The 16,358-nt window shown below is 43.8% G+C and overlaps 1 protein-coding gene across 3 annotated transcripts in view; it reads left to right on the forward strand.

Annotated features, from left to right (window-relative positions):
• The window catches only part of rnf103 (ring finger protein 103), an 80,615-nt gene that overhangs the window by 58,704 nt on the left and 5,553 nt on the right, over nucleotides 1-16,358 (forward strand). For all 3 annotated transcript variants that reach the window (XM_067982263.1, XM_067982257.1, XM_067982249.1), the window contains 3 exons: nucleotides 1,009-1,069; nucleotides 6,662-6,841; nucleotides 15,825-15,946. In XM_067982263.1, the coding sequence (XP_067838364.1) occupies nucleotides 1,009-1,069; nucleotides 6,662-6,841; nucleotides 15,825-15,946 (363 nt within the window). The remainder of the gene's footprint in view (nucleotides 1-1,008; nucleotides 1,070-6,661; nucleotides 6,842-15,824; nucleotides 15,947-16,358) is intronic.

Consider the following 16,358-nt stretch of genomic DNA (forward strand, 5'->3'; position numbering starts at 1 on the left):
AATAGCCATTATTTATCCCTCAACCAACAGCGCAACAACAACAACTTTCATTTGTATAGCACCTTTTAGCATAGTAAAATATTATTATCTGGTCAATTATCTCATTGCTGTTTGTGGGACCTTGCTGTGCGCAAATTGGCTGCCGCGTTTCCCTACACTACAACAGTGACTACACTTCAAAAGTACTTCATTTGCTGTAAAACGCTTTGGGATGTCCCTGAGGTTGTGAAAAGCGCTACATAAATGCAAGTTCTTTCTTAATTTGTTTTAATAAGGGTAGCAAAAATCTGTGTTATGCCATGTATGGGAAAATAGGGCTCCAAGTAAAACCTTCCAAATCTAGAATTTTTTTCAGGCCTAAAATTTTGAATGGTGTTTTAATAATATAACCAGTGACACTAGTAATTTCAAATTTTGTTTGACTGCATCTCATTGCTTCCAACATTAGGAAACACTGTTTATTCCTTGTACTTTCATTAAAGTATATTATCATTGCCATATTGGGCATTGCATTGTTTTTAAAATACTTGTTAAGTAAATACAATGATAGGTTGAGAGTTTGCACACACGATTCTTCCTACAGAGTACTGTATCTCGGTTGTGTCGTTGAGGCAAGTTGCTGAGCAGAGACCAACTGCTTCCCCACCGGGAAGTCGAAACAGGAATCATCCCAACCCACACACTCTAGTAACTCATAACAGCAGGCTTGTGTGAGGCCTTGGAATGCAAAATAAATGGGAAACATCAAAATTTTTAAAGTCATGACTTAAATGCTTATGAAGAGGATAGCAAAGCAGTGTGCTGAAAAGCATGCCTGTGTTTCCATTAATGAGAGCTCTGCACATTGTCCTTCACCTCCCCTGAATCTTGTTTCAATGTGGTAGGAGTTCTGAAACGCATCTGTTTGTTTCCATTCACAAGTTAAGGTGGCATTTCTGCAGCCGTTAAAGCAACATGGAAAATAAATGTTACTTGGTTTTAATACTGTTATAATTTGGCTTTGATTAGGTCACAGAATGGTCATTAAAAATAAGGAAGGAAATGAGAGTGATTGACAGACAAATCCGAGGTAAGTAAAAGTAAAGATTTTATTTTTCTGTTACGTAGCTCAGTTAAATATTTGATGCAGCATATACTGTGTAAAGTGTTGAGGAAAACTATTGCCATAGGATTTCTCACCGAATTTGTCAGCAGATTTTTAGTGAAACATAATGGTAGGGCCTATGAAATTTCTAAACACAAATCCAGATGCTTTCATTAAGAACAATCTGCCAGCAATACAAATAAAATATAACTTTGTCTTTCCAAGCTTTGATTATGTTGGCAGCAATTTTAAGGTATTGTATAAAGATGTTGCACAACATTAAAGCATATTGGCAAAGTGTGGTTTTATTCCCTAAAGCAAATATGCTAATCAAGCCTGGTGACAGCATGCTTTCTGAAAGGGATGTGCCACTGTCTTCAGTTCTCTTGCATTTCTATAATTCATAGTGTCATAGTAGGTACAGCACAGGAGGAGGCCATTCGGCCCATCTTTGTCAGAGCTATCCAATTAGTCCCATTCCCCTATTCTTTCCCCATAGCCCTCTAAATGTTTTCCCTTCAAGTATTTATCCAATTCTCTTTTGACAGTTACTATTGAATCTGCTTCCATCTCCCTTTCAGGCAGTGCATTCCAGACCATTACAACTCACTGTGTTAAAAAAGAATGGTTTCTCATGTCGCCTCTGGCTCTTTTGCCGATCACCTTAAATCTGTATCCTCTGGTTACCAACCTTCTGCCACTGGAAACAGTTTCTCCTTATTTACTCTGTCAAAACCGTTCATGATATTGAACAGCTATATCAAATCTCCCCTTAACCTTCTCTGTTCTAAGGAGAACAACTCCAGCTTCTCCATTCTCTCCACATAACTGACGTCCCTCATCCCTGACACCATTCTAGTAAATCTCTTCTGCACCCTCTCTAAGGCCATGACATTCTTCCTAAAGTGTGGTGCCCAGAATTGAACTCAGTACTCCAGCTGAGGCCTAATCAGTGTTTTATAAAGGTTCAGCATAACTTCCTTGCTTTTGTACTCTGTGCCTCTATAATTAAAGCCCAGGATCCCATATGCTTTTCTAACAGCCTTCTCAACTTGTCCTGCCACCTTCAAAGATTTGTGTATGTGCACCCCCAGGTCTCTCAGTTCCTGCACCCTCTTTAAAATTGTACCGTTTAGTTTATATTGCCTCTCATTCTTCCTACTAAAATGCATCACTTCACACTTCTCTGTGTTAAATTTCATCTGCCATGTGTCTGCCCATTTCACCAGTCTGTCAACCTCATAAAGTCTGTTAATATCCTCCATATTGTTTACTACATTTCCAAATTTCGTGTCATCTGCAAACTTTGAAATTATACCCTCTATACTTAAGTCCAGGTCATTAATATATATCAGAAAGAGCAGTGGTCCTAATACTAACCCCTGGAGAACACCACTGTATACTTCCCTCCAGTCTGAAAAACAACCATTCACCACTACTCTCTGCTTTCTGTCCCCTCGCCAATTTTGTATCCACTGCCCCTTTAGTCCCATGGGCTTTAATTTTGCTAACATAGAAACATAGAAAATAGGAGCAGGAGTAGGCCATTTGGCCCTTCAAGCCTGCTCCGCCATTCAATATGATCATGGCTGATCCTCTATCTCAATACCATATTCCTGCTCTCTCCCCATACCCCTTGATGCCTTTTGTGTCTAGAAATCTACCTAGCTCTTTCTTAAATATATTCAGTGACTTGGCCTCCACAGCCTTCTGTGGTAGAGAATTCCACAGGTTCATTACCCTCTGAGTGAAGAAATTTCTCCTCATCTCAGTCCTAAATGTTCTACCCTGTATCCTGAGACTGTGACCCCTTGTTCTGGACACCCCCCCCCCCTGCCAGGAGGAACATCCTCCCTGCATCCAGTCTGTCTAGCTCTGTCAGAATTTTATATGTTTCAATGAGATCCCCTCTCATTCTTCTAAACTCGAGTGAATACAGGCTGAGTCGACCCAATCTCTCCTCATCCCACAGTCCTGCCATCCCAGGAATCAATCTGGTGAACCTTCGCTGCACTACCTCCATGGCAAGTATATCCTTTCTTGGGTAAGGAGACCAAAACTGCTCACAATACTCCAGGTGTGGTCTCACCAAGGCCTTGCATAACTGCAGTAAGACATCCGTGCTCCTATACTCAAATCCTCCTGCAGTGAAGGCCAACATTCCAGTTGCCTTCCTAACTGCTTGCTGCACCTGTATATTTGCTTTCGGTGACTGGTGCACAAGGACACCCCAGGTCCCTTTGTACAACAACATTCTCCAATCTATCACCATTTAAATAATACTCTGCCTTTCTGTTTTTCCTTCCAAAGTGGATAACTTCACGTTTATCCACATTATACTGCATCTGCCATGTATTTGCTCACTCACTCAACTTGTCTAAATCACCTTGAAGCCTCTTTGCATCCTCCTCACAACTCACGATCCCACCTAGTTTTGTGTTGTCAGCAAACTTGGAAATATTATATTTGGTTCCCACATCCAAATCATTGATATATACTGTGAATAGCTGGGGCCCAAACACTGATCCCTGCGGTACCCCACTAGTCACTGCCTGCCACCCCGAAAAAGACCCATTTATTCCTACTCTCTGTTTCCTGTCTGTTAACCAATTTTCAATCCATGCCAGTATATTACCCCCAATCCCATGTGCTTTAATTTTGCACACTAACCTCTTATGTGGAACTTTATTAAATGTCTTTTGAAAGTCCATATACACAACATCAACCTTACTACCCTTATCAACCCTCTCTGTTACTTCATCAAAGAACTCAGTCAAGTTAGTCAAACATGATTTTCCTTTAACAAATCTGTGCTGACTTTCTGCTTACTTTTCCAAGTGCCAATTTATTTTGTCCTGGATTATTGTCTCTAAAAGTTTCCCCACCAGCAACGTTAGGCTGACTGGCCTGTAATTGCCGGGTTTACCCCCCTCCCCATCTTTGAACAGGGGTGTAACATTTGCAATCCTCCAGTCCTTTGGCATCATCCGGAATTAGAATAAACTGGACAAGAAATATTGTTGGAATGAGCTGGAGGGGCCGATTAGCTATTCCTTGCACCATATTTTGTTCTTATAAATTGGGTATCCCATTCTGCATCTAAATAAAAGGAATGAAACAGATACAAGTTATAAATGTAGAAAGCTAAAACAAAGGAAGCTCCTGATTCCCGGTGTTAGCAAAGATGAGACAATAAAAATTGGAAGTCCTGAGTCACCTTCACCAACTATCTATGTTTGTTCAGAGACCAGCCCAGTTAAGGGATAACTGAGTCATCAAAGATCACCGCTCAATCCCTAGAGCAACAAACCAAAGATCTACAGTCAGTCTGTAATCAGAATTCTTACAGATTTTTTAAGGATATGATAATGGCTTCCTCATTGTCCAAGCCATACAGATCAGGAAGGTCACAGGTTCATTCACTGGCTTGAACTGAGTTAGCTGGGGTGGTGGTGGAGTAATGCAATTGGTTTCAGTGCCCCTGGTTAGGAAGAGGGAAACAGTTGTACAAGATTTCCACTCCTGATTGCTGTCCAGTGACCCTTGGTGGAAAAGCACTTGTGTGGGCAGGATATGCTTTGGTTCAATCGGAGGTCGCATCGCTTCTCCATGCCTTTGGCCAGTTTTGCATATTTTTTCTGTGCGCGTTAGTCTTCATTTTTGCAAATTCTTTGAAAGAAACAAATGATAAATTTTTGGTCTCATTAAACCATACAAATTATAAGTTTCTATATGCAGGTATCTTAGTATTTGCAGCTTGGCTCAGGGTAGCACTGTCATCTCTGAGTCAACAACAGCAACTTGCATTTATGAAGCCCCTTTAACGTTCCAAGACACTTCACAGGAGCGTTATCAAATAAAACTAGACACCGAGCCACATAAGGAGATATTAGGATGGGTGACCAAAAGCTCGGTCAAAGAGGTAGGTTTTAAGAAGTGTCTTAAAGGAGGAGAGAGAGAGATAGAGAGGCAGAGAGGTTTAGGGAGGGAATTCCACAGCTTAGGGCCTAGGCAGCTGAAAGCATGGCCGCCAGTGGTGGAGCGATGAAAATCGTGGATGTGTAATATGTCAGAATTGGAGGAACGCGGAGATCTTGGAGTTTTGTAGGACTGGAGGAGGTTCTATAGATAGGGAGGGACGAGGCCATGGAAGGATTTGAAAACAAGGATGAGAATTTTAAAATCGAGGCATTGCCAGACTGGGTGCCAATGTAGGTCAGCAAGCACAGGGGTGATGGATGAATGGGACTTGGTGCGAGTTAGGTTACGGGTAGCAGAGTTTTGGATGAGCTCAAGTTTACGGAGGGTGCAAGGTGGGATGCCGGCCAGGAGAGCATTGGAATAGTCGAGTCCAAAGGTAACAAAATTATGAGGGGCACAGATAGGATGGATACTAAGGAGCTTTTTCCCTTCGTTGAGGGTTCTATAACAAGGGGACATAGATTCAAGGTAAAAGGCGGGAGGTTTAGAGGGGATTTGAGAAAGAACTTTTTCACCCAGAGGGTGGTTGGAGTCTGGAACTCACTGCCTGAAAGGGTTGTGGAGGCAGGAACCCTCACAACATTCAAGAAGCATTTGGATGAGCACTTGAAATGCCATAGCATACAAGGCTACGGACCAAATGCTGGAATATGGGATTAGAGTAGACAGGGCTTGATGGCCGGCGCGGACACGATGGGCTGAAGGGCCTCTATCCGTGCTGTATGACTCTATGACTCTAAAAGCATGGGTGGAGGTTTCAGCGGTAGACGAGCTGAGGCAGAAACGGAGATGTGCGATGTTTCAGAGGTGGAAGTAGGCAGCCTTGGTGATGGAGAGGATATAGGGTCGGAAGCTCATCTCGGGGTCAAATAGGACGGCAATGTAGCGAACGGTCTGGTTCAGCCTCAGGCAGTGGCCAGGGAGAGGGAAGGAGTCGGTGGCTATGGAATGGAGCTTGTGGCGGGGACCGAAGACAATGGCTTCAGTCTTCCCGCTATGTAGTTAGAGCAAATTTTTGCTTATCCAAAACTGGATGTCGCACAAGCAGCGTAACAAATCAGAGGCAGTGGAGGGGATGTGAGAGGTGGTGGTGAGGTAGAGCTGGGTGACAAAATTTGACACTGAGCCACATAAGGAGATATTAGGATAGGTGACCAAAAGCTTGGTCAAAGAGGTAGGTTTTAAGGAGCGCCTTAAAGGAGGTGGAGAGGTTTAGCGAGGAAATTCCAGAGTTTAGGGCCTAGGCAGCTGAAGGCACGGCCGCCAATGATGGAACGAAGAAAATCGGAGATGCGCATAAGGCCGGAATTGGAGGAGCGCAGAGTTCTCGGAATGTTGTCGAGCTGGAGGAGGTTACAGGGCTAGGGAACGGTGAGGCCATGGAGGGATTTGAACAAAAGCCTGAGAATTTTAGTCTCAGTTCTTGTGCGCAAAACGTCTGCCTGGTTCACCACACAGCAGCAAAGACTGCACTTCACTGTAATTTGTTGAATGTGAAGCCTGTTGAGGCATCCTGGGAAACATGGTACAGCACTATATAAATGCATGTTCTTTTCTTAATGCTCCTTTTCTTTTTCTTCCCTATCTTTTTGTTAGATATTCAAAGAGAAGAGGAAAAAGTCAAGAGGTCCGTGAAAGATGCTGCGAAGAAGGGCCAAAAGGATGTGTGCACTATATTAGCTAAAGAAATTGTACGGTCACGTAAGGCTGTAGGCAAGCTGTATGCATCGAAAGCCCAAATGAACTCAGTCCTTATGAGCATGAAGAACCAACTAGGTAAGTAGTTAGTATTGTCACTGGAATTCCAGTGAAATGCTTGTGGTTTGTACGGTGGGCCCATTCCAACCAGGAACTGGATTAAAACTGCCAAAACTGAATCTCATATGACCCAATTCTCCAATCAGACTAGGCTGGATTGGACATTAACTATTAAATTCTTAAGTAACTTTATTTTTATGCTTTTTTTTGTTATATTAATTTTCACATTTTAAAATTAGCTGTAGTTCACCCCATTTAATGAAATAAACAATACAATGTGCCTGAGCAGTTAAAAACAGTGGATGTCCAAAGGGACTTGGGGTTCAGGTACAAAGATCATTGAAGTGTCATGAACAGGTGCAGAAAATCATCATTAAGGCTAATGGAATGCTGGCCTTTATATCTAGAGGACTGGAGTACAAGGGGGCAGAGGTTATGCTGCAGCTATACAAAACCCTGGTTAGACTGCACCTGGAGTACTGTGAGCAGTTCTGGGCACCGCACCTTCGGAAGGACATATTGGCCTTGGAGGGAGTGCAGTGTAGGTTTACAAGAATGATACCCAGACCTCAAGGATTAAGTTACGAGGAGAGATTACACAAATTGGGGTTGTATTCTCTAGAGTTTAGAAGGTTAAGGGGTGATCTGATCGAAGTTTATAAGATATTAAGGGGAACGGATAGGATGGATAGAGAGAAACTATTTCCGCTGGCTGGGGATTCTAGGAGTAGGGGGGCACAGTCTAAAAATTAGAGCCAGACCTTTCAGGAGTGAGATTAGAAAACATTTCTACACACAAAGGGTGGTAGAAGTTTGGAACTCTCTTCTGCAAACGGCAATTGATAATAGCTCAATTGCTAAATTTAAATGTGAGATAGATAGCTTTTTGGCAACCAAAGGTATCAGCCATGGTCTTATCAAATGGCGGAGCAGGCACGAGGGGCTGAATGGCCTACTCCTGTTCCTTTGCTATAATTTTGGCCCTGGTTTCTAAATAAGGGCCTCTAAGTATTCCAAAATGATGATGATGGAAATATCAGGAGGCAGTAATTTTCCATGACTAATTGAAGTGTAATGAAAATATTAAAGACAAGCTTGTGTTTTTTGTGAAAACCTAAATAAACTCAAAGCAGTTGAATTGTAGCGAAGAGCATGATAATGTCAAACTGTTTCAGTAGAATAAGAGAGACAGCTTTAACCAGCTTTCGTTTTGTTGGCAGGGCAGGTAAATTTTAGAACAGAATAGGTAAAATCCGAGTTATTTTACTCCCTGAGGTCTAATGTGTGTAGCTGTGTGCAGACAGGTCTAGATTTAGATGCTTTTTTTAATCCTGTACTGTGTAGCATGTACTCAGGTCATTAGTGACCAACATAAAAGGCCATTGAGTAAAAGACGTCCCCTATATTAGCAATTATAGTATGGCTTCTCTTCATTACTGGCATTTTTCTATAAATTAGTTGAAGCTGTAACTCTGTGATTTACTAAAGGAAACATCTCATTGACTTAATGATAAAGTTCAAACTTGTAATATCTTTGTCCATAGAGTCTGTTTTTATTCGTTCATGGGATGTGGGCATCGTTGGCAAGGCCATCATTTACTGCCCATCACTATTGCCCTTGAGAAGGTGGTGGTGAGCCGCCTTCTTGAACCGCTGCAGTCCATGTGGTGAAGGTTCTCCCGCAGTGCTGTTAGGAAGGGAGTTCCAGGATTTTGACCCAGTGACGATGAAGGAACGGCGATATATATCCAAGTTGGGATGGTGTGTGACTTGGAGGGGAACATACAGGTGGTGGTGTTCCCATGTGCCTGCTGCCCTTGTCCTTCTAGGTGGGAGGTGCTGTCGAAGAAGCCTTGCCGAGTTGCTGCAGTGCATCCTGTGGATGGTACACACTGCAGCCACAGTGTGCCGGTGGTGAAGGGAGTGAATGTTTAGGGTGGTAGATGGGGTGCCAATCAAGCGGGCTGCTTTGTCCTGGATGGTGTCGAGCTTCTAGAGTGTTGTTGGAGCTGCACTCATCCAGGCAAGTAGAGAGTATTCCATCGCACTCCTGACATGTGCCTTGTAGATAGTGGAAAGGCTTTGGGGAGTCAGGAGGTGAGTTACTCGCCACAGAATACCCAGCCTCTGACCTGCTCTCATGACCACAGTATTTATATGGCTGGTCCAGTTAAGTTTCTGGTCAATGGTGACCCCCAAGATGTTGATGGTGGGGGATTCGGCGATGGTAATGCCGTTGAATGTCAAGGGGAGGTGGTTAGACTTTCTCTTGTTGGAGATGGTCATTGCCTGGCACTTGTCTGGCGCGAATGTTACTTGCCACTTATGAGCCCAAGCATGATGTTGTCCAGGTCTTACTGCATGCGGGCTCGGACTGCTTCGTTATTTGAGGGGTTGCGAATGGAACTGAACACAGTGCAATCATCAGCGAACGTCCCCATTTCTGACCTTGTGATGGAGGGAAGGTCATTGATGAAGCAGCTGAAGATGGTTGGGCCTAGGACACTGCCCTGAGGAACTCCTGCAGCAATGCCCTGGGGCTGAGATGATTGGCCTCCAACAAACACTACCATCTTCCTTTGTGCTAGGTATGACTCCAGCCACTGGAGAGTTTACCCCCTGATTCCCGTTGACTTCAATTTTACTAGGGCGCCTTGGTGCCACACTCGTTCAAATGCTACCTTGATGTCAAGGGCAGTCACTCTCACCTCACCTCTGGAATTCAGCTCTTTTGTCCATGTTTGGACCAAGGGTGTAATGAGGTCTGGCGCCGAGTGGTCCTGGCAGAACCCAAACTGAGCATCGGTGAGCAGGTTATTGGTGAGTAAGTGCCGCTTGATAGCACTGTCGACGACACCTTCCATCACTTTGCTGATGATTGAGAGTAGACTGATGGGGTGGTAATTGGCTGGATTGGATTTGTCCTGCTTTTTGTGGACAGGACATACCTGGGCAATTTTCCACATTGTCGGGTAGATGCCAGTGTTGTAGCTGTACTGGAACATCGACTTTTACCCTTTATTTCCTTCACTGAGCCAATTTTGGATCCAATTCGCTACATTTCCCTGTATCCCATGGACTTTTACCTTTCTGACCAGTCTGCCATGTGGGACCTTGTCAAATGCCTTACTAAAATCCATGTAGACAACATCCACTGCATTACCCTCATCAATCCTCCTTGTCACTTCCTCAAAGAATTCAGTCAGATTTGTAAGAACATAAGAAATAGGAGCAGGAGTAGGCCAATCGGCCCTTCGAGCCTGCTCCGCCATTCAATAAGATCATGGCTGATCTGATCCCAACCTCAAATCTAAATTCATGTCCAATTTCCTGCCCGCTCCCCGTAACCCCTAATTCCCTTTACTTCTAGGAAACTGTCTATTTCTGTTTTAAATTTATTCAATGATGTAGCTTCCACAGCTTCCTGGGGCAGCAAATGCCACAGACCCACCACCCTCTGAGTGAAAAAGTATCCCCTCATCTCAGTTTTGAAGGAGCAGCCCCTTAGTCTAAGATTATGCCCCCTAGTTCTAGTTTCACCCATCCTTGGGAACATCCTCACAGCATCCACCCGATCAAGCCCCTTCACAATCTTATATGTTTCAATAAGATCGCCTCTCATTCTTCTGAACTCCAATGAGTAGAGTCCCAATCTACTCAACCTCTCCTCATATGTCCGCCCCCTCATCCCTGGGATTAACCGAGTGAACCTCCTTTGTACTGCCTCGAGAGCAAGTATGTATTTTCTTAAGTATGGACACCAAAACTGTATGCAGTATTCCAGGTGCGGCCTCACCAATATCCTATATAACTGCAGCAATACCTCCCTGTTTTTATATTCTATCCCCCTAGCAATAAATGCCAACATTCCGTTGGCCTTTTTGATCACCTGCTGCACCTGCAAACTAACTTTTTGATTTTCTTGCACTAGGACCCCCAGATCCCTTTGTACTGCAGTACTTTCCAGTTTCTCGCCTTTCCAGTTTCTCGCCTTGCTCTCTGATTTTTCCTGCCAAAGTGCATAACCTCACATTTTCCAATATTGTATTGCATCTGCCAAATCTCCGCCCACTCACCCAGCCTGTCTATATCCCCTTGTAGGTTTTTTATGTCCTCCTCACTCTCTACTTTCCCTCCCATCTTTGTATCATCTGCAAACTTTGATATGCTACACTCGGTCCCCTCCTCCAAATCGTTAATATAGATTGTAAATAGTTGGGGTCCCAGCACCGACCCCTGCGGAACACCACTGGCTACTGGTTGCCAGTCCGAGAATGAACCATTTATCCCAACTCTCTGCTTCCTATTAGATAACCAATCCTCCACCCATGCCAGAATATTACCCCCAATCCAGTGATTCTTTATCTTGAGCAATAATCTTTTATGTGGCACCTTGTCGAATGTCTTCTGGAAGTCTAAATACACTACGTCCACTGGTTCCCCTTTATCCACCCTGTACGTTATGTCCTCAAAGAACTCAAGCAAATTTGTCAGACATGACTTCCCTGAACAAATCCATGCTGACTATCCCTGATTAAACCATGCCTTTCCAAGTGACAGTTTATCCTATCTCTGTATTGATTCTAATAGTTTTCCCACCACCGAGGTAAAACTGACCAGCCTCTAATTGTTCGGCCTTTCTCTCGTACCCTTTTTAAACAATGGTACTACGTTTGCAGTCCTCCGGTACCTCCCCTGTATCTAGTGAGGATTGGAAAATGATCCTCAGAGCATCCGCTATTTCCTCCCTGGCTTCCTCTCTCGTTATGTTTACCTTATCCAATATTTCACAACTCTCCTCTTCAACTACTACGTCTGGAGGATGGGGATGTTTACAGACCCCCTTCCTCCCGTTATTTGTTTAATTGTCCACTACCATTCACGACTGGATGTTGCAGGACTGCAGAGCTTTGATCTGATCCGTTGGTTGTGGAATCGCTTAGCTCTGTCTATAGCATGTTGCTTCTGCTGTTTAGCATGCATGTAGTCCTGTGTTGTAGCTTCATAAGGTTGGCACCTCATTTTTAGGTATGCCTGGTACGGCTCCTGGCATGCTCTTCTACACTACTCATTGAACCAGGGTTGATCCCCGGGCTTGTTGGTAATGATAGAGTGAGGAATATGCCGGGCCATGAGGATGCAGATTGTGCTGGAATACAAATCTGCTGCTGCTGATGGCCCACAGCGCGTCATGGATGCCCAGTTTTGAGCTGCTAGATCTGTTCTGAATCTATCCCATTTAGCACACTGGTAGTGCCACATAACACGTTGGATGGTGTCCTCAGTGCGAAGACGGGACTTCGTCTCCGCAAGGACTGTGCAGTGGTCACTCCTACCAATACTGCCATGGACAGATGCATCTGCAACAGGTAGTTTGGTGAGGACGAGGTCAAGTAGGTTTTTCCCTCATGTTGGTTTGTTCACCACCTGCTGCAGGCCCAATCTGGCAACTGTGCCCTTCAGGATTCGGCCAGCTCGGTCACTAGTGGTGCTACCAAGCTACTCTTGGTGATGGACATGGAAGTCCCCCACCCAGAGTACATTCTGTGCCCTTGCTACCCTCAGTGCTTCCTCCAAGTGGTGTTCAACATGGAGGAGGACTGATTCATCAGCTGATGGAGGGCCGTAGGTGGTAATCAGCAGGAGGTTTCCTTGCCCATGTTTGACCTGATGCCATAAGATTTCATGGGATCCGGAGTCAATGTTGAGGACCCCCAGGGCCACTCCCTCCTGACTGTATATCACTGTACCGCCACCTCTGGTGGGTCTATCCTGCCGGTGGGACAGGATATACCCAGGGAATGGTGATGAAAGAGTCTGGTACATTGGCTGAAAGGTATGATTATGTGAGTATGGCTTTCAGGCTGTTGCTTGATTAGACTGTGGGACAGCTCTCCCAATTTTGGCACAAGTCCCCAGATGTTAGTGAGGAGGACTTTGCAGAGTCAACTGGGTTTGGTTTGCCTTTGTCGTGTCCAGTGCCTAGTGGTCCGATGCCGGGTGGTCTGTCCGGTTTTATTCTTATTATGACTTTTCGTAGCGAGATTGTACAACTGAGTGGCTTGCTAGGCCATTTGAGGGCAATTAAGAATGTAGTGTTTACGTACTCATATTCCACTCATAGGGTTTTAAGAACAATGTTTATTATATAGTGGGGAATTATGCTCAAGAATCACAAACCACAGTACAATTTTCTCCAAAACATTATCTCAGATAGCTAATTTTAAAAGAAAGAATACAACATCCCTCAGAATATTCAGTGAGTAATTCAGAAAGTAGTGAAATATTGTACATCAGGATGTAACATAATCTAACTGTTCGTAAACATAGAGTAAATTACTTTAGAATTGCTATTTATTTCCAAGTATCACCCAAAAGGTTTCAAATCTGACCAAAAATGAAAGTGGAGTGTTTTATAAGAAGCAGTTGCTGATGGCCTTTTAAAAAAAATATATAGTTTCCCTTCCCACTGAATATAGTTTTTTTTTGTCATTCTGCCACCCAGTTTTTACTAACCCCCCACATATTGCTCTGCTCCCTGGTGATGATCTCACTGCCTGTCCTGGCTGCAGCTTGTATCTGATGTATGTTGTTTCACTCTGGGGAGCACACTCTGCTATGGTTACAAGTGGAAGTTCCTGGTTTCGCAATAGATGAGCCATTCCTGCCCACTCCTGGACTGAAGAAGTCACATCATTTAGGACCTGCAGACGTGATGAGCAGTGAGAAGATCATCAAAGATAAAGCATGCTTCTGTGAACTGGGCATTAGAAGGGAGAGTGCCCCTTTCAACTGGAGAAAGGAGTGCCTCTGAACTGAGGGGTGCATTGTCTCTGTGAAGGAGAGAATACCCATTCAGGTAGGTTTTGGAGAAATAGTAGTCTGGTCAGTTCATTGTGGCCAAACCCACTTATTTTTTCCTAAAATTTATTTTTCAAGAAAAGTGTCTTATCAGAATAACTTCTTTAATGTAAAAATTCACAATTTCCAGGGTAGCATGCCACTGGTATCTACTAGAAATGTATGTACCAGTGGGTTTAAGGGGCTGGCATATAGGATTGTGCATCATTCCACATTTGCTGCCTCCAGCCCTGGCTATAAGATCCAGTATATAAATTGTATCCAGTTTCTAAAAGGTGTATAACTGCCACACCTATATATACATGGTGACGAAATATATACGAAGATGCAAAACTCTTAATTTTTTGCGATGTAAGAGTTGGATAAGAGAATCTTCAATTTCCTCCACACAAAACTCCGTACATGATTAGGTGTATAAAACAGAGCGTATTTAATCAAAAGCAAAATACTGCGGCTGCTGGAAATCTGAAATAAAAACAGAGAATGCCAGAAATACTCAGCAAGTCAGGCGGCATCTGTGGAGAGAGAAACAGAGTTGACGTTTCAGGTCGATGACCTTTCTTCAGAACTGGAAGAAGTTGAAGATTAAACAGTTTTTAAGCAAGTACAGAGCCAGGGAAAGGGTGGGGAGAAAGGAGCAGGGAGGAAAGAACAAAAAGGAAGGTCTCTGATAATCCGATAGAGCGTATTTAATGATTGGTAACAATGGTATAAGATCAGCAACTGCAATAGCACTTCACTTCCTGCCTCTCTTCCTTCAGGGCTTTTTGCCTTGTAGGCCCAAACTCCGCCTCCCCTTCCCCAGGAGTGTTGGGCACCACTACTCCACCTTCCCACAGTGCCATCCTTCAGGATCATTACAAGTGCCTTTACTTAAATTAACTTATCCAAGTCCTCCAAACACATTTTGGCTCCTTTGTTGTAAGATATATCTTTAGATCCACCACATGTTTGGGCCCAGTGTTCTTTTAAATTATTTATATGTAGATTGGGCTACTGCTGGAATGTTTCTGCTCAAAATGGCTGCGCCTTGCAGCTTTTGCAGTGCTGTTGAAGTCATCATGAAATCATAGAATAGAATCGTAGAAAGGTTACAGCACGGAAGGAGGTCCGCATTTCAGCCCATCGAGTCCATGCCGGATCTCTGCAAGAGCAACCCAGCTAGCCCCTATCCCCATAGCCCAGCAAATTTTTTCCCTTCAAGTACTTATCCAATTCCCTTTTAAAAGCCATGATTGAATCTGCCTCCACCACCCCCTCAGGCAGTGCATTCCAGATCACAGCCACTCGCTGTGTAAAAACGTTTTTTCTCATGTCGCCTTTGGTTCTGTTGCCAATCACCTTAAATCTATGTCCTCTGGCACTTGACCCCTCCGCCAATGGGAACAGTTTCTCTCTATCCACTCTGTCCAGACCCTTCACGATTTTGAATATCTCTATCAAATCTCCTCTCAACCTTCTCTGCTCTAAGGAGGACAACCCCAGCTATCCACATTACTGAAGTCCCTCGTCCCTGGAATCATTCTAGTAAATCTCTTCTGCACCCTCTCTTAAGGCATTCACATCTTTCCTAAAGTGCAGTGCCCAGAACTGGACACAATACTCCAGTTGTGGCCGAACCAGTGTTTTATAAAGGTTCATCATAACCTTCTTGCTTTTGTACTCTATGCCTCTATTTATAAAGCCCAGGATCCCGTATGCTTCTTTAACTGCTTTCTCGACCTGTCCTGCCACCTTCAACGATTTGTGCACATATACCCCCAGATCTCTCTGTTCCTGCACCCCTTTTAGAATTGTACCCTTTAGTTTATATTGCCTCTACTCATTCTTCCTACCGAAATGTATCACTTCACACTTTTCTGCGTTGAATTTCATCTGCTATGTGGCAGCCATTCCACCAGCCTGTCTCTGTCCTCTTGAAATCTATCACCATTCTCCTCACTGTTCACTACCTTTCCTTTATTAATCCACACTTGTCCAAGTGACTGTTAATTTTGTCCCGGATTATCATTTCTAAAAGTTTCCCCACCACCAAGGTTAAACTGACTGGCTTGTAGTTGCTGGCTTTATCCTTACAATAAAATTATAGTAATTTACTGCTGTCTTCAGTTTTCAATTTTTTTTCCCCTTCTCTTCACAGCTATAGCGAGAGTCACAGGTGCCTTAGAGAAGAGCACAGATGTGATGAAAGCCATGCAGAATTTAGTAAAAATCCCTGAAATTCAAGCCACCATGAGAGATCTGTCCAAAGAAATGATGAAGGTGAGATAGAAAGCAGTGTTGCAGTGCTGTAGAACAGTTATGTTTAAGTTGAACGTGTAGCAGATATGCTGCCTGATTCTCCTCATTTAAAAAAAACAGGCCAGACCCATCCCTTTTAAAGGAACATGCATCAGGGGCAAGTCTTTAACAGTGGTTTTATACCTCCATTTCCAGAAAAGACTGGCCTGCATTTTGTCATCAGTTCCACTCCAGAGCACTGAGGCAGTGTACCTCCGCTCCTCAGGAAATCTCAAAACTGGAAGGGATGTATTCTGTCCCACAGAATAGTGGACACACCCTTGGCGGGGGGGGGGGGGGGGGGAAAGGAACTGTCAATGCTGAAGAAGAGTGAGATAAATTATTGCTTTATTAGGAATGGGATTGAAAGTTATTAGGGTAAGTATGATCAAAT

Source organism: Heptranchias perlo, chromosome 1 (assembly GCF_035084215.1).
Source record: "Heptranchias perlo isolate sHepPer1 chromosome 1, sHepPer1.hap1, whole genome shotgun sequence".
NCBI lineage: Eukaryota > Metazoa > Chordata > Chondrichthyes > Hexanchiformes > Hexanchidae > Heptranchias > Heptranchias perlo.